This window comes from Uranotaenia lowii, chromosome 2 (assembly GCF_029784155.1).
Source record: "Uranotaenia lowii strain MFRU-FL chromosome 2, ASM2978415v1, whole genome shotgun sequence".
Classification (NCBI taxonomy): Eukaryota; Metazoa; Arthropoda; class Insecta; order Diptera; family Culicidae; genus Uranotaenia; species Uranotaenia lowii.
The window spans coordinates 386,553,780-386,580,966 of NC_073692.1; the positions used below are offsets into that span (position 1 = coordinate 386,553,780).

Consider the following 27,187-nt stretch of genomic DNA (forward strand, 5'->3'; position numbering starts at 1 on the left):
CTAAGTGACATTGAATCGCCCCTCTATGCGATGATTGTTTGCAATACTTAAAAGTGAGGAGGAACGATGCTTATGTGAGATTCTTTACGATTCTGTCTGTAGTCAATTACGATTTCGATACGAGAGTAATTTATGTACGAGTAACATGCGCTATAAAATATCTTATGTGATTGTTATAAGATTTTATTTGACATCGGCCGTACTAAATTCGACTTCATCCAACATATCGAAACTTAATCGTATTTCATTTGGTTTTTAACATCTTCTACGATTAATATACGATATTATCCAATGTAAAGTGTATATATTTACGATTCCGATTCGAGTCGCATTCATATACGAGTTTTGCGATGATTTCTTTTACGATTTCATGTTGGCTGGGTAACGCGTCGCTGTACTGAAGCGGTGTTTACGGGTTCAAGTCCTGTCAGTTAGCCGTTGTATCTTTTTCGAAAAATTCATGATATTTACGGCTTATGTTTTTTCCTTCTTTGATACCTCATGTTTCTTCAATACTTTCCGTCACCTTCGACGATTCGAAGAAAATTTCACTACACAAAATTAGCAAAAGTAACTGGTGTTCGGTGGTTATTACCGAAATACCGATATATTTATTTACCACGTGGTTTTATTACCGAGCGCTCGATAATGTTACCGAACACACTGTGAAAGTTTGGTGAATAACTAAGCGGTAAAATTAATTAACGAACTCGTAGTTTCCCGGTAAGCATGTAGCAAGATTGAACTCATCCGGCCCCGTTTGAATTCTTTTGATTCTATCTTTAAAAATAAAACGAGAAATAAAAATCCATTTTCATTACTCTAAGTACGTCGGTATATTTACAGCGAGATCCGTTTCCATTGAAAGTATGCATTTTATCCTGTAAAACAGAATCATTATGAATTAAAATTGCTTATCTTCAATCATCATAGCCCGGTGGACCGAACCACACCACTCAAAGTGATTAACCCAATAGTTTTATTCCAAAGTATGTCTCAGATACAGGTTAGGAAGAAAGGAACCACAGCTAAAGACCTTAGCAAGCCAGCGAGAGATTAGGAATACTGAATGTTACTTATCGTAATTTCCCGGTGTTAGTAACCGTGTTAGAACCAATTAAAGCTACACCCCCTTTTGCCTACAGGTGAAAAGCCCTCAAAACCGATCTAAACTGTTGTTACTAACGTGATAAACCTTGGAGGAGTTTTTGGATTTGGAAGACTGACCGAAGACGTCGGACAGTTTGCCGTCGCTAGAACCCGAATCATGCAGATCGGCATGGTGATGGAACTCGGAAGGGCTGCCAATAGTGGTATCCCCAGATACCGGTTTTTCCTTCTGACACCTACAGATTCGTAATAGATTTTTATTGGAAAGATAGATTAGCGCACCGGACACGAACACAACTCCGACTACGACTATCGAGATAATTACGGTCAGTTGGATGTCCTCCGGGAGGCTCGAATGAGGTGGAGGGATCTCTAAGCCCTCGTGAGAGACGATGTTATTTCCATGTTTGCAAGGTTGATCTCGACGCCACCAGTTCCAGACGCCACCAAAGTTAGCCGGATTGGCAGCTGGGTCCGCGGGTTTGTTACGGGGTTTAGCTGCAGCCCTTCGATACCTTTCCACCTTTGCCCGCAGCTCCCGGAACTTGTAAGGTTCTCGGGCAGAGATGTCGTTCCGTTCGCATGGATCGTTGATGATGTCAAACAAGCATGCTCGCACCCTCGGATCACAAGATGTAGGATTGAGTGGAGTTTTGCAACTGATGACAGCATGCTTCCGGAGATATTTCATCGAATCTTTTGTCAAACCCACGGGGGACTGACTACCGACTTCGGATTCTACTATTTTCTTAAAGTACTCATCGTCAGACGGAATTTTATCCGTTGTTGGCAGCACACCAAACCAATCATCGAACGCTCCATCCACAGTAGTCCCATTCACGTATTTCAAACCATTTTCCATGTAACTACTGTAACCAGCTTCCTCATCGATCATGTTCAGCACCGCCCTCCTAGGATTTCCGGTATCATACGAAAGCGCTTCCCACTGATCGATGCCGTCGATTTCCGACTGATTTTTCAAATGCGGCAGATGAATTCCAGCTGCTGCTGCCAGGGTCGGAAGCCAGTCGGAGATGTGCACAAACTGATTGGAAACACGTTGCCGTTCCTGGATCAACGGACTCCAAATGGCAGCGACGTTACGCGTTGCCCCTTCCCACGGAGAGTTCTTTTGCTGTAAACGAGAGAGAAATAATTTTAAACTTCTAGTTAAAATTAGACAACGTAATCCGTACTCCTCTTAATGGGGAATTGGAGCCATAGTTTGCGTGCAATCCCACCGAGGGGGCTCCATTGTCCGACAGGAACAGGATGATGGTGTTCTTTAACATTTTTTTGGCGCGCAGCGCTTTGAAGATTTCTCCAACGCTGTCATCCAGCTTGGACATCATGGCTGAAAAGAAATGTGATGAATTAACGGTTTGCGTATATTCTGAGATTCAGTTAACCTGAATACATTTTAAATGTCGGTGGTTTGATTCATACCAAAAGTACAATTTAAGAACGTGAATATTTGAAGTTGATAGTTTGTTGATGATGATTTTTTGCCCCATAAGTACACATGTACCTACTGGAACTTTAAAATTTTTTTTTTAAAATGTCCTCTTAAATTAAGATTTTGAGACAATAAGCATTTCTGCGGAAACATTACGCTCACAAACTATAGTCAATGTTTTATAATCTAGACTAATATTTACGTTTATTTTGCTCTATGTTAGGTCTGTTTGAGTAAACCATATTAGAATATAGAAACAAATTTGAAAATTAGAAACAATATAAGAAATTTTACTACTTTCTAATTTATTTTTTAGACTTTATATAAACCGAACTAAACATACAGATCTGAAATCATGATTTTCAAAAAATAGTTTCAGTCGCAGATTGACAATTTTTAATAAGGAACTATAAGATTCTAATTCAGTTTAGAATAAGATATTCATTTTTCTTTGATCATTTTGATAAATTGTACAGCGTTCTCAAGCGTTCGTTTAATATTATAAAAATTAGTCAAACAAATTTGTAATCTTTCCTAAAGTCAATTTTTTTTTTAAAAAAAGAACACTCAATTATAAAAAGCTGTTTCAAAATCGAATAATTATATCAGAATGGATTTATCCGCTTGTATTATTTTGAATTTCGATCCAATTCTCATACTTATTTCAGTTTTTAAAGCTGATAAACCTATTTTTTTTGGTCTCATGCAACTAATTTGAAATTAATCTTTTAACATTCCAGAACTTAGAAGATATTTAAAAAAACTGACATCTCTCATAACATGTCAGTTGTGACATAACTTGTGAATATACCTAAACATTTTAAACATATGAAGTGTTCGATTATAACGGTTAAATTGTGTTGGTTTATGTATATCGAATATTCAGAAAACAAATATTAAGTGTACCAATTCACATTTAAAGTTCGGCTTTCAATTATTCTACATAGTTATTCAATATATTATTAATATCCATTTTGGTTTCGGTAATGAATGTTTGATTCTGATTCTAAAAAGTAAATTTTGGAGCATGAATAAATTACGGAATTTACGAAATGCAGATTCTAATAAGTATGTAAAAGTTATACTTATCGTTATCGAATCCAAAAATTTTAATATAATTTCAAAGGACACCCAATGTTTACAATATTTAAAAAAAATCAATGTACAGTCCCAAACTAACACTAAGCATTTTCAAGTTAATTTATTAGTCACACAGGGGAACATTACTTTTGGTAGCAATGTTTATATAACTAAATTTGGAAGATTTTCATAATCACTTCTAGTTTTAGTGATAAACCGTTTGAAAGTTTTAAATTATTGAGGTTTGAGAAAAATTATCAATATTCATACATTTTCAAAAATGATGAAAAATTTTAGAGAAAACATTAGAATTAAGGAAAGGATGAACATAAGCCATAAAAACCTTGAATTTTTCGAAAAGTTCATAATATTTACGGCTTATATTTTTCCATTTCTTGATTCTTATGCTTCTCTTAAATGTTTTACCGTCTTTTAAAATTTAATGATTTTCAGGTACAAAATGTAGACGAAAGACGTATTCAGAACATTATATTTGAAAGCAAAATATCATTTTTGTCATTATTGTCAGTTTTTTCATTTTTGTAATTTTTGTCGTTTATGTCATTTTTGTCGATTTTGTAATTTTTGTCACTTTTGTCATTTTTGTCGATATCGTCATTTTTTGTCATGTTTGTAATTTTTGTCATGTTTTTCATTTTTGTCATGTTTTTCATTTTTGTCATGTTTTTCATTTTTGTCGTTTTTGTCATTTTTGTCATTTTTGTCACTTTTGTCATTTTTGTCATTTGGTCATTTGGTCATTTTTGTCATTTTTGTCATTTTTGTCATTTTTGTCATTTTTGTCATTTTTGTCATTTTTGTCATTTTTGTCATTTTTGTCATTTTTGTCATTTTTGTCATTTTTGTCATTTTTGTCATTTTTGTCATTTTTGTCATTTTTGTCACTTTTTTCATTTTTGTCACTTTTGTAACTTTTGTCACTTTCGTCATTTTTGTCGTTTTTGTCATTTTTGTTATTTCTGTCATTTTTGTCATTTCTAGCATTTTGTCATTTTCAACATTATTGACATTTTTTTCATTTTTGTCGTTTATGTCATTTTTGTCACTCTTGTCTTTTTTGTCATTTTTAGCATTTTTTGTCATTTTTGTCATTTTTGTCATTTTTGCCATTTTCCCCATTTCTGTAATTTCTGTCATTTTTGTCAGTTTTAGTATTTTTGTCGTGTTTTTCATTATTGACATTTTTTTCATTTTTATCGTTTACGTCGTTTTTTGTCATTTTTTTCACTTTCGTCATTTTTGTCATTTTTGTCATTATTTTTGTCATTATTTTCATTTTATATTTATGTATTTTTATGCATTTTTTATGTATATTTATGTATTTTTTATGACAATTTTGTCATTTTTGCCATTTTTACCATTTCTGTCATTTTTGTCATTTTTGTCAGTTTTAGCATTTTTGTCGTGTTTTTCATAATTGACATTTTTTCATTTCTGTCGTTTATGTCATTTTTGTCAGTTTTGTCACTTTTGTCAGTTTTTTCATTTTTTTTTTCAGTTTTGTCACTTTTGTCATTTTTGTCATTATTTTCATTTTATATTTATGTATTTTTTGTAATTTGTGTAATTTTTGTAATTTTTTGTTATATTCGAAATTTTTGTATTTTTTTGTAATTTTTGTCATTTTTGCCATTTTTGTCGTTTGTGTAAAATTTGACATTTTAATCAGTATTGTAATTTTTGTCATTTCTGTCAGTTTTGTCATTTTTTTCATTTCTGTCGTTTATGTCATTTTTGTCACTTTTATCATTTTTATCGTTCACTTTTGTCACTTTTGTCATTTTTGTCACTTTTGTCATTTTTGTCATTTTTGCCATTTTTGCCATTTTTGCCATTTTTTTCATTTTTGTCATTTTTGTCAGTTTTGTCATTTTTATCATTTTTGTCATTTTCGTCAATTTTGTCATCTTTGTCAATTTTTGTAATTTTTGAGATTTTTGTCATTTTTGTAATTTTTTTATTCTTGTAATTTTTATAAATTTTGTTATTATTATTATTCTTTTATTTTTTGTGGTTTTTTTAATTCTTTAATTTTTGAAATTTTTGAAATTTTGGTAAATTTAGTAATTATTGTCATTTCTGTAATTTTTGTTATGTTTTATTTTTTTTTTTTTTTGTTTTATATTTTTTGTCATTTTTGAAATTTTTGTCATTTTTGAAATTTTTGTCGTTTATATCATTTTTGTCGTATTTGTCATTTTTGTCACTTTTGTCATTTTTATCACTTTTGTCACTTTTGTCATTTTTGTCATTTTTGTCTTTTTGGTCATGTTTGTCATTTTCGTCGCTTTTGTCATTTTTGCTATTTTTGTAATTTTTATCATTAATGTCATTTTTGCAATTTTTGGTCAATTTTGTAGTTTTTAACATTTTTGTCAGTTTTGCCATTTTTGTCAGTTTTGTCATTTTTTGTCATTTTTGTCATTTTTTGCTATTTTTTGTTATTTTTGTCATTTTTGTCTTTTTTGTCATTATTTTAATTTTTGTCATTTTTGCCATTTTATTCATTTTTGTCATTTTTGTCAGTTTTGTCATTTTGTTATTTTTGAAGGAATTTTTGTCTCGATCAAGCAATTATTGCAAAAACAGCCTCTATTTCTGTCGTTTTATTCAAAGTTTTAAATCCTGTAAAACACCCGTGTTTGAATTTTTGTCTTGATCCGATACATAAAAATGTAATTATTGCAAAAACGTTGAAAAATTAATATGGACGGCCCATTTTCCTACCCCTTGTCTAAAATTTGACACCTGAAATCAATTCCCCATGCTGTAAAACTCCCATGAGTCAATTTTCATAACTACCGGATGCATAATCACAACGATATCGTGAAAAAAGTGTATAGTTTATATGAACGGCTCCTTTTGCCGACTCCTGACCCAAAATTTGACACCTGAAATCGATTGATCGTCTCTCAAAACTTACATGTGCATATTTTCATATCAATCCAATGTATTATTACCTCAATATCGCCAAAACATTGAAGCGTTGTTTGATTGATTTGTTGTTAAGCGTATGATATGGACGGCCCTTTTTTTCTTTTCATACGAGTTTGAATATGGAAATTGCATCTAATCTAAGTTGGAAATACAATACCAAGATACATATCAGGATTTTGTCCCAATCGTACAAAACCCGAGACTTTTATTTCAAAATTTTCCCCAAAATCCGGCCAATATTTAGCAAAATTTGGAAATTTTTCTATATAAATTATATAGGAAAACATTTGCAAAATTGTTTTCAAAATTTTTAATTATAAAGACTCAATTAGCATTTTTGTTCAATCATGCAAATAAAGTGGAAAAATGATTTCTAAGGTTTGGTTTAGTCTTTTGTCAAGATTGTCAATCTTGAATCATTTTAGTCGTTCTTAAAAAATTGATTAGCAAATTGAAATTTTAAGTTTAAAGAAGAACATTTCGCTTTGCAATTTTGGACTCACACGAGGAGAAAGTTTAAGATATTTCTAGATTTCGAAATAAACAAAAAATTTTATAATCTTGCTCTTGTGATTAAACGGAAACTTTAAATTTCAAGTAACTTATTTTTTTCCTCTTGTACCTTTAAGGAAACTCAAGCAACCAAAAGTCCCACATCTTTTAAACGCGTGCCTCCATAGTTCAAATTTCGCTGAACAAAGGATCCAAAGGGAATTGGTAACGAATTTTTCTCGAAGGCGAGCATGATAGTTTAAAAATGTTCCGCAAATAGCCTTTCTGTGACAATCGTCAATCGCATCATTCAGTTTTAAAGTTACAAATAGGTTCTCCAATAGCCTTCTACTGACTTGAAGTTCCAAAAAGTTCAGTTCAGTTTAACTCAAACTGAGTTTTGAACTAAATTTCTTGACCGTTCAGTTACACGAAAAATTTCGCCGCATTCCATTTCTCGTTCGTAAAGTTTTGTAAACAGGACGTGCGAACTGTCACCACAAAAGGGCAGGTGCGGATCTAGAGATTGCTCCTAGGGGGGGGTGATTTAGTAAATTTTCAAAAAGTATGGTCAAAGTTTTTTGAGTGATTGGGACAAATAAAAACTGTGACACGAAAAATGTTGATGATTAAGATAAAAAGAATTCAGCAGCATGTAGATAATGTTGAAGACAATTAAAAAAAAAAGTTTGTTCAAAGAATTCTGTACATCTATTTGTCTTATGCAGTCTTATGCAGTCTTATGCAGTCTTATGCAAAACGCAGACAAATGTTTTTTTCACTGCTATGAAGTTGAATTTAAGTTTATTTATCTAGTTGGGGATATGGAATGACCATTTGGTTATATTCATCAGATTAGAAATCCATAAGCAATTGAATTTGAAAAATTGTACTTTATTTATTTTTAGTAAAAAATAAATCTGTTGGTATGATTTCAAATTACTCAAATGAGCATCTCTGGTTTTATGGTTAAAAACAAGTTTTATTAATTTTGAAACTATGACAATATTCGGGTAAAAAGCCATCTACACAAGTCTCAATTTTATTTAATCGAAATATTTTCTCTTTTGAGTTCCAATTCTAAACCGTATGCTGCTTCATTACTTATCGAAAACCGTCAATGTATTGATTCGATAGTTTTACATATTTTTCACTTGAAGTTCTATTAAAATATCAATTTAAAGACCTGAATCAAAAAACAATCTAAAACAAATAAACATTTAGAACACAAATAAGTACGTATCTAGACAAATAAAATATAGATTGCTTATCATTATACTTAATTTTTTGAATAGGTTTGCTGAATAGATTCGTCTATTTCTATATTATCGAATACTTACAGCGTTTTTTTTGCTGTCAGTTTTGAAAAACAAGTCTGTGGCTTAGTAACAAGATTTAACAATTGAACAGTTTTATTAACTCCACCAGTGAGGTTGACTACAAAAAGACGGACAGAATTTACAAAAACAACCTTGCTCAGTTTTAGAAAAAACTAGCCAACTTTTGAATGTTTGCAAATGCTTTGCACTGGTGGTTAGATATTTCTAGCCGTACGTAGAACAATTATTGAAACATATAACATATAAAAACATTTTTTTAGAAAACCATCAAGTTTGGTAAACATGCATAAATAAGAAATCACTTTATGATCAACTTGAAAATAAATGTTGGCTTTTTTGAGGCCTTTTAAAGAAATCATTCAGAATTAGTCACTATCAACCGACGTTTCTGGTACTGGCGCTTACAACAACTCTGGATATCGGTTAATAAAGAAAACCAAACTGCTGTCATGCTTAAGGAAATTTGTTAAAAAGTGAGGAGCAAAATTTATCTTTTTGCATGCCCGAAGCCAGCACGAAGTTATACGCGCGCATACTGTTTATACTCAATTCAAGCATATTTTTAAGCAGCTGTAGAATTCTTATGCACGCGTAAAAATGGTAAATGCCAATGTTAAGATATTTTGACACATAAAAAAATTATATTTCATCTAAATTGAGTTGAAAAATTGGAGATCATTTTACTGATGATTTATTTTTTCCGCTTGGGCGGGGGGGGGGGGTGGGGGGGGGGGGGGTGATCACCCCCATACCCCCCCGTAGATCCGCGCATGCAAAAGGGAACATACGTCATCGTGAATCGACCCATAATTTACATGCGTCTTCGCTGCTGGCCGCTGGCTGCCTTTGCAGGACAGCTAGGACAGCTTATCTGTGAGCTTATTACCACTTCGAATTTTAGCTGCTGGTAAGGCAACATCAAGGCGTAACCTCGTGGCAGCCTATTTGGATATCATCTCGAAGGATCGCGGTTTAAATCTGGCAAATATGTAAGATGAATTGAGGTGATGGTAGGAATAAAGATGGATGCCGAGCAACCGGCAGCACCACAAGGGCTGGTGGTGACCTGGGGGAGGAAGACTGAAATTCGATGTATCGTTTTCTGTTTCGTTTTTTTACTGTTCGGCAGAAAGCCAGCAATTTTGAAAAGATTTGTATTCGTTCAAATTTTAACTTACGATGATCAGTTTCAAAAATAATCATCGAAATTGAATACACCAGCTAGATTATCCAATACCAGTCTGTCAACTCTGTCGGAAATATAAACTTTGAACTATATAAAAATGTTGTTCGGTCCATGGGAACTACCCAAAATCTAAATCAGTTATTTTCCCCTATTCCTTAGTTCTCTTTCCCTTAGAGGCAGTTAAGAGAGTTTTAAACTTGAGTAGTATTTAAGGAAAAGCAAACACACACTGCACTCAAAATGGTATCACCGTTTAAAGACCGTCAACAGTTTTCAAACTTCTTCGGTCTCAGTAAAGTCGAATAATTTAAAAAAAAATGCTATTTTTAGAACAACCAATAATCAAACAATTTTTATTTATCAGCTTCAAAAATTCCAACGAAATTTGAGCGACTCAATACGCCTGATCATGCAAGAATTTGCCAGAACAAAACAAAACCTAATTAAATCATTGTTTTATGTAAAACAAGTGCTTTTCAGCATCAAACAAGTTTTATTGAAAATCACTAAATAAGAAAGTAAAATTTTGAACCTTCACACTACTGGTCGGAGATTGATGAGAGAAATTTGACGTTTGAAAGATTTTTTTCTTTTTTTATTCAGTCTTCCTCCCCCAGGTGGTGACGGAAATAAGACAGGAAAGGAGAGATGTTTTTTGTTTTTGCTGATTAAACGATTAGGTACTTGTGAGCTGAACAAAAAGCCTTTCATATCTTAACGAGACCTTTGGGTAATGTCCAGATTTTGTTCAGAGTTGCCCTTTTTTCCTAATTTTTCTAAAAATGCTCCTGAATTGCCCGACCTTGTGGATAGGTGTGGCAGAAAGTATAATATGCTTTAGGTTAAAGATCATCGTTCTTTTTTTTAAATTTTTTTAACAACTATTTTAAAGATATTTTGCTTAAATTCGACCTTCATCTTATTTGGTATAAAATAGGCGATTTCAAATTGCATGGCACCTGTTTCGACATGTTTTTTCCCAGATTGCATAGTTATTGGTGACATTTTGAAAATCAGAGAATCAGAGAAGAAAAAGATCTTTTAATACATCATCTGGTAATATCACTATTTTTCAGCTGAAATGGCAGCAAAATGTACACCCAATAAATATGTGAGCACTAGAGTGCCCCAAATGACCCGATTTTTGAAAAAGTTATGCGCTGCAGGCTAAAACTGATCCTAGGCCTAGAACATGATCTCATGCCAAATTTGGGCCAGAAGTTTGTATGGGATTTTGAGACCTCTTGTTCGGGAGAAACATGAAAAACCGTTTTTCATCAATAACTTTGGTTTCCGTTGGCCGATTTCTTTCGAAAACGGTTTTTCTCAAAGGGGGCATCCATAAATTACGTAACGTTCCTAGGTGGGGGAGGGAGTAAGCTCGAGCGTTACGAATTGTGGCATAGGGGAGAGGGGAGGTATGCTCATCGTTACGTAACGATGTTTTCCTTAAAATTTTAGTTTAATCGCAGCTATTTTTATGTCATGCAATTTTTGCAGAATCAGATGCAAACAACTCTTCTCGTAATAAGACAATCAATTTATTTTATCAGAGAGTTATGAATGAGTAGGGCTAGGTGGGGTAATTATGAACAAAATTTCTTCATTTGGCACACTTACAGCCACCATATGTTAATTTCTTATCACAAACTTTGAAAAGCTACCATCAATGAATGTTTCCGTGCTCTTAATCATTCTGTAGAACAACTTTTGTTTTTTGGTCGCAACCTCTGTCCTTGGGACGTCTGTTCATAATTACCCCGTCTGTTCATATTTACCCCCCTGTCTAGGGGGTAATTATGAACACGGATCACGGACTTGGTATAAAATTTTTGAAAGGTAACAGTATTTACACGTTACATTTACCCATAGTAAGCAGTGTATGGGGATTTTTTACTTAAAAAAATATGTTCATAATTACCCCAAACTCTGTTCATAATTACCCCGGACTATGTTCATATTTACCCCGAGACTTGTCCAATATGATTTATATGGTGTCAGAAAACCTCAATTCAACACCAAATAATGAAAATAATTAGCAGTAACAAGAAAATGGGTTGTTTTATAAAAACTCAATCCAATTTATTTATTAAACTTTGCAAAATAAACAAATGTAATCAAAATTAAGCTGTAAAACAATATAAAAATAGATATTTAGTGTTCTTTTTAACACTAAACATACCGACACTTTGTATATACCTATTCATACCGCGAGCGGTCAAATGACGGTTTACACTGTTTTCGCTATAACTTTCTTGTATCTCAACCGATTTCTTTAAAATTTATAGTTTTGAAAAGCTTATAACGTGACTCAAATATGTTTCTCAGAAAGTTTTCAGCTACAATCAATTATTTCAAAGTTATTCTAAGTCCAAGAAATTTTTTATGAAAAAACATGCTTCAGGAAAATTGCTATAAATCAGTTATTTAGTGCTCGAAAAAAATTTCACTTAGTGCCTGAGAAAGCTGAAGTTAGAGGCTATATGTTGCACATACGGAAATTTTTATTAAATTTTTTTTAAGATCATGACCACAAAAAATGTAAAAAAGTTGTGTAAAACCCGTACTTTTCAATCAATCAACCGCCAAAGCTGTTCCTGTTACAGTAGAGAAAATTTAAAAAGTGAATTGGAAAGGGGACGTAATTTGCCACATTTTGGCATCTTTAGATTTTGTGAAATACGAAATACATAATTTATGACGAATTTTCAAAGGTAGCTGTTTTTCAAACATTTCATCAATTCGGATTTTTGATTCAATTCCTACACCTAAATTAAGCTTTGCACTGGATTTTGAGTACGTTCTCGTAAGGTTTAGGCAAAAAAATTATATGCAAAAGAAAGAAAATTTCATACTGGTTCTAGTGACGTAACTACATTGGCGGTGCGATGCTTGACAAAAATATAACAAATATATTTCTGAAAGTAAAACCAGAAAATTTGAGCGAATGTTCGTTTGTTTTTTCGTTTCCTTTCACCCGTCTTCGTGTGCAAAATACCTTTGAGATATTACCACCCACAGCGCCCGTCTGCCAAGCAAGAATTTGTGCTGACTTCTCAAAATTCAGAAACTACTTCACTGTTTTATTTTTCATATTTTTGCTAAGCAATGCACCGCCAATGTAGTTACACCACTAGAACCGGTATAAAATTAGCTTTCTTTGGCATATAGTTTTATCGCCTAAACCTTACGTTAACATACTCAAAATCCAGTGCAAAGCTGAGCTTAGGTGTAGGAATTGTCTCAGAAAATCCAAATTGATAAAAAGTTCGAAAAACAGCTACCTTTGAAAATTCGTCATAAATTATGTATTTCGTATTTCACAAAATCTAAAGATGCCAAAATGTGACAAATTACGTCCTCTTTCCAATTCACTTTTTAAATTTTCTCTACTGTAACAGGAACAGCTTTGGCGGTTGATTGATTGAAAAGTACGGGTTTTACACAACTTTTTTACATTTTTTGTGGGCATGATCTTAAAAAAAACTTGATAAAAATTTCCGTATGTGCAACATATAGCCTCTAACTTCAGCTTTCTCAGGCACTAAGTGAAAAATTTTTCGAGCACTAAATAACTGATTTATAGCAATTTTCCTGAAGCATGTTTTTTCATAAAAAATTTCTTGGACTTAAAATAACTTTGGAATAATTGATTGTAGCTGAAAACTTTCTGAGAAACATATTTAAGTCACGTTATAAGCTTTTCAAAACTATAAATTTTAAAGAAATCGGTTGAGATACAAGAAAGTTATAGCGAAAACAGTGTAAACCGTCATTTGACCGCTCGCGGTATGAATAGGTATACCACATGCGTTTTTCGAAAACCACAACACTTAGAAAAAAGTTAAAAACGCAAAAATACTTGCATTTTGAAAATAAAAATAGTCCTGTCGTTAAATTGGCGAAAAAAAAATTATATAAGGCGTAATCATCCTTCAAAGTATGAAAACCGTCATTTGACCGCCTCCGGTACGTTTAGTGTTAATTGATATTTTTCTATCTTTTGTTTAGAGAGTTTAATTTCTTTGTAACATCTTTTACATTTTGGTTGGTTTCGTTATTACGTTTCTTTATGTATTCACAGAACATTTTATTTGATAGGACCTATACAGACGAGCTTGGCTACTCGATAGTTTTTACATCCGTTAAAATGTCCTGCGCAGCAAACATCAAGTCTTCACCAAAATGTCGTGGGCTAGGCTTTTTCTTCAACCAAAAGATGTTCATTTTGCACCAAATAAAAAAAATAGGTATTTGAACAAATTAACACTGAAAAAAGTATCTATCAGGTATCAGAAAAGGGGTAGGCTTAAATTAATATTGAAAAAAGTATCTAAGTAAAAAATTAGACTGCAAGAAAATAGATTATGGATCTCTGGTATCCGGATTTAACACATAAACAATTATTATTTGCTGTAATTCTAATGTTTTGAATAGCCGCTCGTTGTCCAAACATACAGGAAAATTGATCTTTGCTTTGTGGACTTATTCACCAATTGAATTTATCAAAGTTTTTCATATATTTTATTGTTGACCACAGAGATTTAAGGTTAAAAATAATGTTAAATTTCACACGGTTATGATTAAAAGCTCGATCAACAAACTTTTTGTAAACAAAGGGAATTTAATTTTTAGTCATTATCAAAAAACCTGGTTTTGGAAGCACGTAAAACCTGTATTCAATATTAGAGAACTATTCCTTGGATACAGGTTTTCGGTTTTGGTATTACCGGTAAAACTTTTGACTGCCTTTTTTTATCAACGAAAAGCAAGTTTTTATCACTATTTATTTAAACAAAATTAAGACTTATTTAAATTTGGTTACAGATTGAGCTTTTATCAAAATTTCTGTTTATTCACTTTTTCAACTTTAGACGTTTTATTTTCAGTTAAAAAAAATGGGGTTCAAAAGATTTTTGCAAGGACTTAAAAGAACTGGTATAGCTTTTATTCTAAATCCGAATCTCAATTTTGGAAAAAAATCAATTTCTCAAAAATTCAAAACTTAACACATTGCAGACCAAATTTAATTATGAAATTTATTGAATTTGGTCCAGTGGATCCTGGGATAGAGAATGTCGAGTGTTGATGTTTCCTGGCTAAGATCTCATCACGGTCCTTAATGAGTTAAGATCTTACAGAAGGAGGGGGGGGGGGGGGGGTAGTTTTGTAAGAGATTTTTTAAAGGGGATGAGGGGGAAAGGGGTCCGGGAATGCTTGGGTAATTAGTGAATGGCCCCCTAAGTTGATGAATAAAACATTTGACCATCAAAAAGCCAAAGAAATGTCAGGAAATGTGTGTTCATAATTACCCCATAGGACGAAAACTATGGGGTAAATATGAACACTCATCTATAAATCAGTGCGTTTAAAATTTTTCAAAATTTCTTCAAAATCCAGACAAAGCATCATAAATTGGATGTAAAACAGTTGATAACATAATTTCAGCTGGATTTCCTATGATCAGGTATTCAAAACATTAAACACTGTCCGAAACGATTTCCGTTTCACGAGGTAATGGTTTTTTAAAACATCTGAGATGATATCATTATGATTTGAAAACAGATCGGAAACACCTTACAGCTATCAATCGGATGTTAAACTAACACTTTTGGAACTTTTTGTGTTCATTCATCCCCCACAGCAGCGCGTATGGCACTTGTTCGGAATTACCCCGTGTTCATAATTACCCCACTTGACCCTACTTAGAAGCGATTTGGATATATATTGATTCCGGTATGAAAAACGTAAGAAAAATTTATGTAAAAATCTTTCTTTACCTTCGAAAATCAGTATTTAAAAACATGAGAAGATGGATAATTATCAGCGTTACGCAATTTTCATAGGGGGGTACGTAAAAACTTTACGATTTGTGACATACGGGGGGGGGGGAGGGGGTCAAAAAAGTGCATTTTTTGCGTTACGCCATAGCCTAAATTTATAATTTAGGCTGTAAGAAAAACCGTTTCGAGAGAAATCGGCCAACGGAACCAAATTTATTGATGAAAAACTGGTTTTTCATGTTTCTCCTGAAAGAATTGTCTCAAAATTCCATACAAACTTCAGGCTTGTTGAGCGACCCCTTACTGTGATCCGATCTGGCCCAATTTGGCGTGAGATCTTGTACTAGGCCTAGGATCAATTTTAGCCTGCAGCGCATAACATTTCACAGGTTTTGAAGTTCCCATACCAATTTGGAGCACCCCTAATTTTAAGAAAATTGGAAATATGTTAATTCTTAACCAATTTGACGCAAAATCAGGGTGGCCACAAAATTATCATTTTGAAATTCCCGGTTTTTTCCCGGTTTTCCCAGTCAAAAACTCAAGGTTTTCCAGACTTTTATTATTTATTTTCGTCGGCATATAGCAAAATTTTTAACATACATATTTAATTGATTTGGTTGTTTCATAACACTCAAATCATTGAACACCCCGGTAAATTTGAATCGGCAGAGAGGTAACTCAAATCGCCAGAGGGATCGTAACGATCTCTCTGGCGATTTTGCATCATCACATCGTTATAGAGGAACACACCATACGCGTGCCTTGGGTGAGTGCCACGAATTAAGCTAAGCGACACGCCCTCCAGAGAAACACACGAACACAATCCGAATCGTGTTTGTATGTTTCCCTCCGAGACGCGTGTTCGCCTGCCTGAGAAGTCGACAGCTACGATTGAAAGCACACACGGGACACGGGGACAAAATGCGACCACACCGTACGAGTGTACGATTCAAACTGATTTCGCATGTACGCATTTGTATTTGTTGCCTCTAGATATCTCGGCAGGACAAACCGAATGAAAATATTTGCGTTCTTGGAGTGTCGCCGAAGTTAACCGTTTTATTCTAAGTTCGGTGACTCAACTCTCAATTTTTTGCATGCTCTGCCGATTTCTGAGAGGAAGCGCTTACTGGGACTTCGACGAACTCAATTCTATTTTAAGGTTTTTATCACATTTTTTTTAAACGATAAAAAAAACCATCCTACACAAAATTGTTATGGGTTAAGTCATGTTTACAAAAAATTAAAAAATGGTGTGTCAGGACTTATCAATCAATCATTTGTCATGTGACATTTTATCATTTTTATCAGCTTCTAAAAATCTGTAAATATGAGATCGTAGGACATGATTCCCTGTTCCTTTGTGAATCTAAAAATGGCCCATTCCTAATTAAGGGTAAATTTTGAAAAACCCTTACACCTATCTAGACGCAGTGTTCAGATTTATCTAGAAATATTGCCAACACTAAAAATTGTTACGTGACAAGAATCTTAACAGCGTTCATTATTATCCCAAATTCATCTGAGTAATTATAAACAGATAAGACCAAAAAAACAATTTTGTTCATAATAACCTCAGTTGACACTAACGTTTTCCGAAAAACTTGTCTTCTTTTCTCAGCCAAGTTTAAAAAAGATTTTCTTTAATATTCAGAAAAGATTTTTTTAATATTAAAAAGGCCAATAATTAAAAAAAAAACAAATTAAATTGTTTAATCGTTGTTATAATTGTTTTATATACAATTGAGCTTAGCACAGTTAACTTTCAGACACTGAAAACTCATACCTACTGTTTTTGCTTGCAGTCCACGATCTACTTGAATGAAGAACGTGGGATTCATGATCTCTTTTTTGAATTCTGACCTTCAAAGTTTAAAAAAAATATGGACAACGAGTTGCATTGCCTTGATTTAACATTTCTAGGGTTTATTTAACGTCATATCAAAGTTTGAGATGAAGAAAAATTAAAAACATTTGTTCAATTCAGATTCACCCATTGTATTTTTTATTTCGAATTGGGGAATTTCAATTTTGAAATTAATATTTAAACAAAATGCATAAAGATTTCAAAATAAATAATTATCAGAAATCAATAAAAAATAGAAAAATTTATTTTTGATTTTCATAGCGTAGTAAAATTGTAATTGTAATCGTAATTTATAATTTTGTAGTTTTAATTGAATTTTAAGTTCAAGATAAAATTTTAATTTTAATTAAATTGCCGATTTTGAAAGAAATTTAAAAAGGAAAAATGTAATTTTTATAGCAGCCATTTTTATAGCATTTTATAAAGAAAGTTTCTAAATCCTCTACTGCAGTATAGAACTTTTTAAAAAAATATTTTTAGCATTACTCAGTTCTGTAAATAATTGAAAAATATATTTATTATTTAAAATAAAAGTGATTTCATACATAATTTACCTCGATCTATTTTTTTTTTGCAAAATAAAATATTTTTGCATAAAAAAATATTCTCAACGATTTCTCAATGAACCATTCAGTAGATGATTAGCTTTGTTATGCAGAAAAAATGTGAATTTGATTTCAGTGAGAAAAGTTACAGTTCATTGTTCAATATATATTCTTATTTTGAGTCAGTTTCTTGAGGTTAAATTATGAACAAATAACTGTTCCGGTTTAATTGGAAACAACCCCTGTATCAGGGAGAAAAATCTTATAAGTTTTTGTAACCACACACTAAGCTAAGGCTAACTCTAAGGATTTATGCAAAAACCAATTTGAAAAGTGTACGAATAAGGTTTTGGAAATCAAAAAGACTTAACAATGTACATAATTTTTTTTTAACTATAAGCTTAGTTATGAAATGCAGATTACAATAAAAAAAAGCCATTGTTTTAAAAATTGATTTTGCCGTCTTGAATTCGAAACATTTGTCAGATTCCATCAAATCTAGTGATATTGGGTTTTACTAAGTTTCGAGCTAAATCAATCATTTATAACTAATAAACAGACAAACCTCTTTAAAAAACAAAAACTGATTTGAAATCTATTTACTATCCTTCATTTGATGAAGGATTATTATATTACCTAGCATTTCTAGTTTCAAAGAAACAATGCTTGGAAAATAATCCTGAAGTGTAGAAAATACAGCAGAATAAAAAAAAACTGTTTTTGACATCATTAAAGAACATTTATGAGCTCAAAGATTCAAATTTCGTTAACAACTTTGTTGTAGACTGCGATTTTTTTTACTTATGCTTTGGAAAAATATTTGATTCATTTTGATTTAAAAAAATCCAAAATATCTTTTAATTTATGAAATTAATTTGCGGCTTTATCGGTGAGGGTTAAAGAGCTGATTCACATGGCGGGCGAACCATCCATAATTAACTGTATCGAAAAACGTAGTGCCTTCTCTATTGTGTACTACTTCTTCAATACAGTTAATTGGTGTGGGACAAAGAATTTAGTATGTGGTCAAGCTTCTATTTCAAATGCTCTTCGCTCTTTTCACCACCTTAGAATTTTCTTCTGATATTCTATCCGTCTTTCATTTCAACTCTTCAACCCTCACCGATAAAGCCGCAAATTAATTTCATAAAACAAACTCACGGTGATTTCTCTTCTTAAAATATCTTTTAATTTTCATATTTTACCAGACTGCGATGAATAAACTCAGTTTTCTCAGAAGATTAAACGACTCACGGTCTTCGAAAAATTTTATCATTGATTCGAAACCTTCGATTTAAGTATCTTAGAAAAGTCCTAAAATGTGGATAAAAAATTTCAAAAATCACTCTTGAATTTCAAAAACTAGAGCTAGCAGAAAAAAAACAAACTGCATATTCGGTTATGTCGCTCTCAAATCAGTCAAATCAGCTCTTAAACCCTTTTCAAACGGAAAACGTAAATTTTATTGCCTTGTAACTACCATCGAAAAGAAGTAAGTAAAAATAACCAATTTTATCACAATATTTTGTTATTTTGTTTAAATACTTCACTCGAAACATAAATTTGTATATTTAAAGTGAAGTACCTTGCAATGCTGAATCATTCTTCAAACATTTTTAAAGAATTTGCTTAGTGTCTTCTACCGGCATAAACACACCCTCATAAAAAAGCTCGTGAAAATTCTAAACAGTGTTACTTAAATTTCATATGAGTATTTTATTCTAATTTTTTGTCACGATTTTTGAAAATTTTCAAAGGAATCTCAACATATCCAAGCTTTAAAAAGTGTAATTCGAAATTTTCTGGATAAATTATGACCAGTTATCGAAAAATGTTAATTTTGAATGAACAACTTTAGAAAATGGTTTGGACCCCGTGATGATATTTTTTTAAACACTCGAATTGAACATTATCTCTCAAAAATTAGAATATCAGCATCTTTTTAAAATTTCCAAATTTTAAACAAAGATTTAACTTTGATTCGTTTGTTTGATTGATAGTTTTTTTTAATGAATCATGATTTTAAGAAACTTTTTGGAATTCTCATCTTTTTGTTCGAGGCAGTTTTAAGCTCTGGGTTTCGGTAAAATTTGTGTTTTTTTTTTTCAATTTAGAGGGGTAATTGAAGAGAGATCAGAGTAATTAATGAATTCAAAAACTTATTATATTCCATTCAAAAAAATTTTCAACTGTTCAATTATGTTTTGAAAATTCAAATTATTATTCTGAATTTTGAATTTTGGATTGAATCCCTCATTTTGAAACCAAAACTGAATTTCGGTTTCCTTTTGTCAATTTTCCCGGTTTTGGGTCTAAATTCCCGGTTTTTTTCCCGGTTTTCCCGGTTCGATTTTCAATTCCCGGTTTTTTCCCGGTTTTCCCGGTTTTCTCGGTTCTGTGGCCACCCTGCAAAATGGAAGGTACCTATCTGCCCACATCAACGAAATCGCTCTCGGATGGAACTCCGAACTTTAAAATCGCAAAATACCTGCATAAATTCGCCGATTCTCATCCGCAATGTAGCCGAACTTGTCGATCGTTGCCTGCGGAGCTTGCATAGGATAATCGTCATTGCCGGCGTGAGGTGCCAAGTGATTCACCATCAGAAACAGAGGATCCTTTTCGTTATGTTGCGCTATGATTTTGCTGGCCGCGTTTGTAAAGTGATCAGTAGCGTAGGTTCCGTTGGCATCCAAATCAATGTCCCAATTATTTCGCAAATCGTATCCAACGTATTTTTTCTGAAAGTACAGGAATAGAATAAATATCATGGAATTAAGCTAAGACTACGCTACAATTTACCTCCGGATCATTCATCTTGTTGGTGTAGTCCCAATAATCTATGTAGGGCGCATAATAGCCCACGTGGCTATCGAAGCCACGCCTCAAAGGAGTGTACTGCTGGGCGAAGAATCCCAAATGCCACTTGCCCACCAAATGCGTCCGGTAACCGGCTTCCTTGAAGTACTCGGGCATGATCTTTTGATCTAACCCCAATCCCCACGGTTCATCGGTGTCAATCACATAATGTTGCATTCCGACATTTACAGGATTCCGGCCAGTCATCATGGCAGCCCTCGAGGGAGTACACATTGGGGCCGTGTAATGGCGATTCAGAATGATTCCATCGTAGGCCAGGGCATCGATGTTGGGCGTTGGGATTTGATTGGAGCCGTGGAAACCGACATCGTTCCAGCCCAGGTCATCGGCCATGATAATGACGATATGGGGTCGTTCATGTTGCTGATAAAGATTTCCCGAACATAGTGTACCGAGTAAAAGTAATAGCACGCCGGCAATCCGGTGATTTTGCCCGGTTCGATGCATCTTACATTAGATTGCGCAATGAGGCCTAGATTACCGAGGAGTGAAAAATTCACATGCTGAAAAGGAAAGGCTGAATTATTCAACTGATTATAGGAACAGCGGTACGTTGAGAAATTATCTCATAAATTATTGTAAATTTTAAAACTACTCAAATTGTGAAAACTTTTTATCAACTTCAACATTCACTAGAATTTAAAAAAAATCAATCTTCTCTAAAGGATTATATTTAGGTAAAAATTCTGCCTTATTTCTATGGCTACATCCACACGTGTTGGCATCCCAGGCCCTTGTTTAGTTTGATCGAAGATTTCCAAAAAATCTCTTTATTAAAGTTATTAAAAAAATATTGTTTAATATTAGGGGAGAATGGGGATACTTGATCCCTTTAAATTATTACCATCATATCTTTTTGGAAAAAAATTGCAGATCGCCGTCTTTTGCATTTTCTGACTGCGTGTAATTTCAAGTTTATATGTGCAAAAGTTAAATAGATCAATTCATGCACCCATAGATAAACTAGGAGCGTTTTCGTGGGATTAAAATATTGTGACATTCTGAAAGTTAAAGGAGACTTCATCCTTTTTTAAAGGAGACTTGATTCTTTGATCAGGGTGCCCTAAGCTTTGGCGAAAATCATACAGTAACTGGAGATAAAAGTTGCATAGACTTTTTAGGCCTTATTAGTTATTATGTTACAGTTTGTAAGCGTCAGACAAAAAGAATTCTAAAAGTTTGTCTAATACCCTATATTAGTTGCATACTTAAAGGCGCAATTTTCTAACTTTCAAATAAATAAACTTTATTCAGACCTTTTAACTAGGAAATTATTGGATGAATATAAGTCATTAGATAAATGTGAATAATTTCGTGCTTAGCAATGATCAACATCCATTCTGAAGAAAAATATATCCTTATGGACTCGAGGCATGGAGACAACCCATAAAATACATTTTGAAAAACTTTTTCTTAAAAGAGTTTATAGTTTACTATTGCTTCAAAAATATGACATTAAGAAGTTGATATTAATATCGTTAGAAAACGATTGACATATTGGAATAAATATATTTATTATAATTTTTTCGCACACATTTTTAAATGATGAAAAAGATCTTCAAATTACATTGTGTTAGAATTAACGAAGAATGTGCAAGAACTAAAAAAATAAATTATTATTTTTTTAAATAAAAAGTTTGCTGTTTCAATCTATTTTGCAAATTCTTCTAGAACATTTGATCTTTGTAAGACATTCCAGTGTCGAGATATAGCTGAGGAATCAAGCATCCTCATTGTTACTTATAGTTTCGCTTTCAAGTTCGTGGAAAAATGACTAACTTTGACATTTTTGACACGTTAAATTACATTATTGTCTCAATCCTAACACATGTGTAAATACCTAATTTCAGCCAACCAAATGTTTGGCCTACTGATAATGTGTGCTGAAATTAGGTATTTACACATGTGTTAGGATTGAGACAATAATGTCATTGAACGTGTCAAAGTGTAGTTGACCTTTGTTTTGTAGAATCTTCAGTACAAATGTCGAAATGTCGATCCGGAGCTGTATCTTAAAACAACTGTTGTTCAATATCGTATCACCAGCTGCAATGGATGTAAATATTCATCCACAAATGATATTATACTTTAAAGAACCTAGTATTAAAATAAACATCTTCAGAGAGACACTAAACCCAAACACCTTGTATTGAAGTTCGCTTAGCAGATACTTAGGCGAAACAGATTTAATTTTATTGACATAGCTGGTTTATTCTACAAACATTAAATGAACTATTCTACACAAATCTGCGACATTGATATTCCGTTTGAAGTGTCTGTTGTTGGGATGAACTTCTTCGACACAAATATTTGAAACATTTGAATTCAATGCCAACTGGTCGATTATCCAACAACTTATCAGGAATGTAAAAATATATCATGATGATTACTTTGGAAACTAAACTTCAAGCACTTGAGGCTTCTTATCATATGTAAGTAAGCTTCATGACAGAAGTTTTGAAATGAGCCACTGACAGAAATAATAGAATAACTTCCCATTTTTTTTTTTTCAATTTTAACCCATTATTTCATTTTTCTTAATTTGTCACTCAAAATACATATTTCCGATCATGACACTATCATTTTCGGAAACTCCTGTATCTTTTCAGAAGTTGTTTCTTTTACCTGTTTCATGTGTTACATAATACAATTTTTCTATTAATAACGTTTCAACTGCAGAAAAAGATGTCATTATGGGGCGTTACTTAGTAAACCTTATGTAAAAATCCGCTGTAAAAAGGTCAATTCGAACAAATACTTGGAAATTCACACACAAGTAAAGAACAGGTGGTGATGATATAACGTTATATCTAATTTTGTATATATTCAATATGAAATGTTTATAGATAAGAACGTCATTTGCACATATTAACGTTCTTTTAACAAGTACAGAAGAACATTTATAAGATACAAGAGCATCGGAATCGATTTCGTTTATAAACCATTTGAGTATACATATGCTGGTAATAAGGCTGTGTGTAGTACAATTATGTAAGTGTATTAACAGCGCATTTCCGCGAGAGTTGACCCGAGCGGTTAGATGAACACATGTACATTGTGCAAATGTAATAGTAAGGACGACGCACAGCACGCATTCCCGCGAGAGCTGATTCGAGCAGTTTAACCGTCCTCAATCGGTACGCACTAGTCGAGCGGCACAGTCACGGTTCAGTTTGGCTAGAGACAGGATTAACGATGGGTGATTTCCAATGGATATTTAAAGCTGCACATTTGGCGACCGTTCAGGACATTTTTCTTTTCTTAAAAGCTTTTGAAACTTAGATTGCAAACCTGTGACGGAAATCACCCATCAAAGAAGTTTTGAAAAAAATTGTCCACGTGTTTCTATGAGAGTGTTTCTGTGGTGTTTAGTGTGGCATTGTTGCCAAATAAACAATTTTGTTCAGTTCAAGTGAAGTAATTACAAAAAAGTGACTTCAAATGTTGGTGATAGGTTTGAAAACCAAAAATTATTGCGAGTTGGGAGGACCGCAGTTAATCTGATCTGATTGCGTGTTGGGAGGACCGCAAAGCAAAAAAAAACAATGAAAGATTGCGTGTTGGGAGGACCGCAAAGGAATAAAACGAAAGATTGCGTGTTGGGAGGACCGCAAAGAAAAAAAAAAGAAAGATTGCGTGTTGGGAGGACCGCAAAGAAAAAACGAAAGATTGCGATTTGGGAGGACCGCAAAGAAAAAAGAAAGATTGCGTGTTGAGAGAACCGCAAAGAAAAAACGAAAGATTGCGAGTTGGGAGGACCGCAAAGAAAAAACGAAAGATTGCGTGTTGGGAGGACCGCAAAGAAAAAACGAAAGATTGCGTGTTGAGAGGACCGCAAAGAGATAAAAAGAAATGAAAAATTGCGTGTTGGGAGGACCGCAAAATGGAAAAAATGTGCAATTGCAGGTTGGGAGGATCGCAAAAGGGAAAAACAATAAAAGATTGCGTGTTGAGAGGACCGCAAAAAAAAAGGATGGGTGTTGGGAGAATCGCAAGTTGTCTGATATATTATTGAATTGAGAGAACTACAAAAAAAAGAAAAAAAGAAGAGATGTGTTTGGACGTGTTTGGACGACTTAAAAGGACTGCAATGAAAATAATTTGAGTTGGAAGAGCTATAAGATATTGTGAGATAGAAGAACTGCATAATGGAATGGGGAAAGAACGCAGTATAACTTATACCGTCGCTAGTTGAAGGACCGCAATGGAATATGGCATGATAAAAAAAGAACAGTAGCAGAAACAAAAAAATGCAAGTTGAAAGAACTTCAAAAGAAAAAAAGATTTTGGAAACGCACCAATAACAAAATGTCCTACGAAACGATGAGATAATTTCAATGTAACCAATGTCGTGGAAAAAAAAATTGAAACCCAATAACTAAATTATCCAAAGAAAATTAATAGCATAGACGAACGCATCGGATAAAAAAACTTGGTATACATTTGAACATTTCATTGATTCTGAGCGAAATAAGGGAATAAAGAAAATTAATAACAAACTAAAAGTTAAGCAAAAATGGCTAATCAAAACTAAGTTCTGGAGTTTTCCTTTGATTCCATTTGATTGCAGAAAATTTTATATGAAGGTTGAAAGCATGAAAAAAAAAACCAACTAAAAGTAATCGGCTTTTCAGGTACACATAAGGAAACCTGAACTTAAAAAAAAAATTGTCTAGAAAGTCATTTGAAGATCTGATTAGAGAATGATTGTTTTAAAATGCATTGACCTGGAAATCATCAAAATGTCACCGAGAAACAAGAGCAATGGCTAGAATATATCTAATGTTTGAATTACTACAAAAAAAATAGTTTAACGTAATTCTCACTAAAAATTATAAAAATACAATAGAACATGATCCTAAGAAAAAACTGGCAAGCCTGGTTAACCAAGATGTAACCACGAGCCTTTTAGTTTTCGTTTGAATGAATGTTGTAATAATATGTGTGTTGACATGAAACATTATGTCTGCTTTTGGAGAATTCATTCATTGGAAAAATATTAAAATCATGTTACTTCGCTGTTGTGTGTACATTATTCTTCCTTCTTATTTTAGTTTATTTTGCCAGCACCATTTGGATTGAACATCGGCTTTGGTTATGTGTGTTGAATCCCTGAACTTTACACAGCGATGGGAATCTCGCCAACTGGAAAATAATATGATAACCAATATAAAAATCATGTGTTAATTCGTCGCTCAACACTTATTCACTGCATAACTTTGTGAATAGAGAGAAAAATAAAGAACGGTGGTTCGACGTCATATTTCATATTAGAATATTATTTTTCATATTTCTGGTTGTATCGTTTTCACAGCAGAAACTATACAACTATAGTCTGTAATGGTAGAGCATTAAATTGTCTTCCTGTGTAATAAACAAAAGTATGAAACTATACAATTTAGATTCACCCACAAAATGAACATTAATTTGGTTTGTTTTTGAGGGTAATGAAAAAGAAATTCGTGGATTCATTTTAAAATAAGTCAACATCGCGCAACCTCATCGAGACGCTTATGAACCCTTCTGCACTTATGTATAGCATGTTTATGATTATTTGTTGACAAAACACGTGAGTAGATTCCATTTAAAAGGCCCTAAAGACGCACTTAGCTTTATCAAAGCTAATATAGAATCATTCAATCGATCAATTGAAACTAATTGTTGATTTGGCAACATTGGTCGTTTTAGGCTGAAATTTGCATGTGTGCCCCTTTCCGATGATAGAGAATTAAGTTCAAGGTGCCTTTGTGTTTGTTATCAAACAGAAGGAAATGGAGATAGGTATACAAACAAAATCAGAGAATGCGGATAGACTTTCAAAAACTGCATGCAGCAACTGCAAATGCCAGAAGAGTTTAGTTAACCGCACAAGAGAGTATTTTTGTTGTACTCTTTACTCTTTCTCTGACAATATTGTAAACGGGAGAACATTTTTTATGTTTGAGATATACCGGAATAACAGAGTAACATCAATACCACAAGGACTTTGGAGGAAAATGAAAACGAGATGGAAAAAAAAAATCAAAGAACTATTAAAATGGTCATGGTATACAGTTTTTATCGAAAAAGTAAATTTTCAAACTTAATGTCATTTTCACTAGAATTCCTTCAAAGGCTTTGTAAAAGCCAAAGACAAAAGACAAAGTTAATTCGTGAAGGGTTTCTACTGAAAGTTTCAGCATTAGCATGACATACTGGGGGGATGCTTAGGATCGTCTCCTTTCTTTTGGGAGCGATTGGTAGCTCATCAGATCATGATCCGGATTGCGAGAATGCCAAAATTACAACAGACAAATTTCCTTGCTATTTTGCGGGAACTAAGAATTCATAAGAAATTTCTCACCGATCAGGATATTATTTAGTTTATTATCACAAATTCGGACCGATCTTAGAACTATTGTGCTATAAACCCGGAATCACTGCTTCAAAACGAGGAAAAAACATAATCCCAGCGCTCAGTATGACAGGTCTGCGCTTTTTTCCACGG

General features: G+C 33.1%; 1 protein-coding gene across 3 annotated transcripts in view; it reads right to left on the reverse strand.

The window, feature by feature from the left end:
• Positions 1–806: 806 nt before the first annotated feature.
• Positions 807–27,187, reverse strand: part of LOC129744731 (arylsulfatase B-like) — a 35,972-nt gene continuing 9,591 nt past the window's right edge. Inside the window, exons 2-7 of one of the 3 annotated variants that reach the window (XR_008736987.1) lie at positions 20,623–21,203; positions 20,309–20,561; positions 2,307–2,464; positions 1,436–2,245; positions 1,187–1,346; positions 807–881 (exon numbers count right to left, since the gene is read on the reverse strand). Coding sequence is in view for 2 of the 3 variants with exons in the window: in XM_055737413.1 (XP_055593388.1) it covers positions 1,157–2,245; positions 2,307–2,464; positions 20,309–20,561; positions 20,623–21,147 (2,025 nt within the window). In the remaining variant the exon portion in view is untranslated. The other 2 variants (XM_055737414.1, XM_055737413.1) reach the window with 2 other exon arrangements.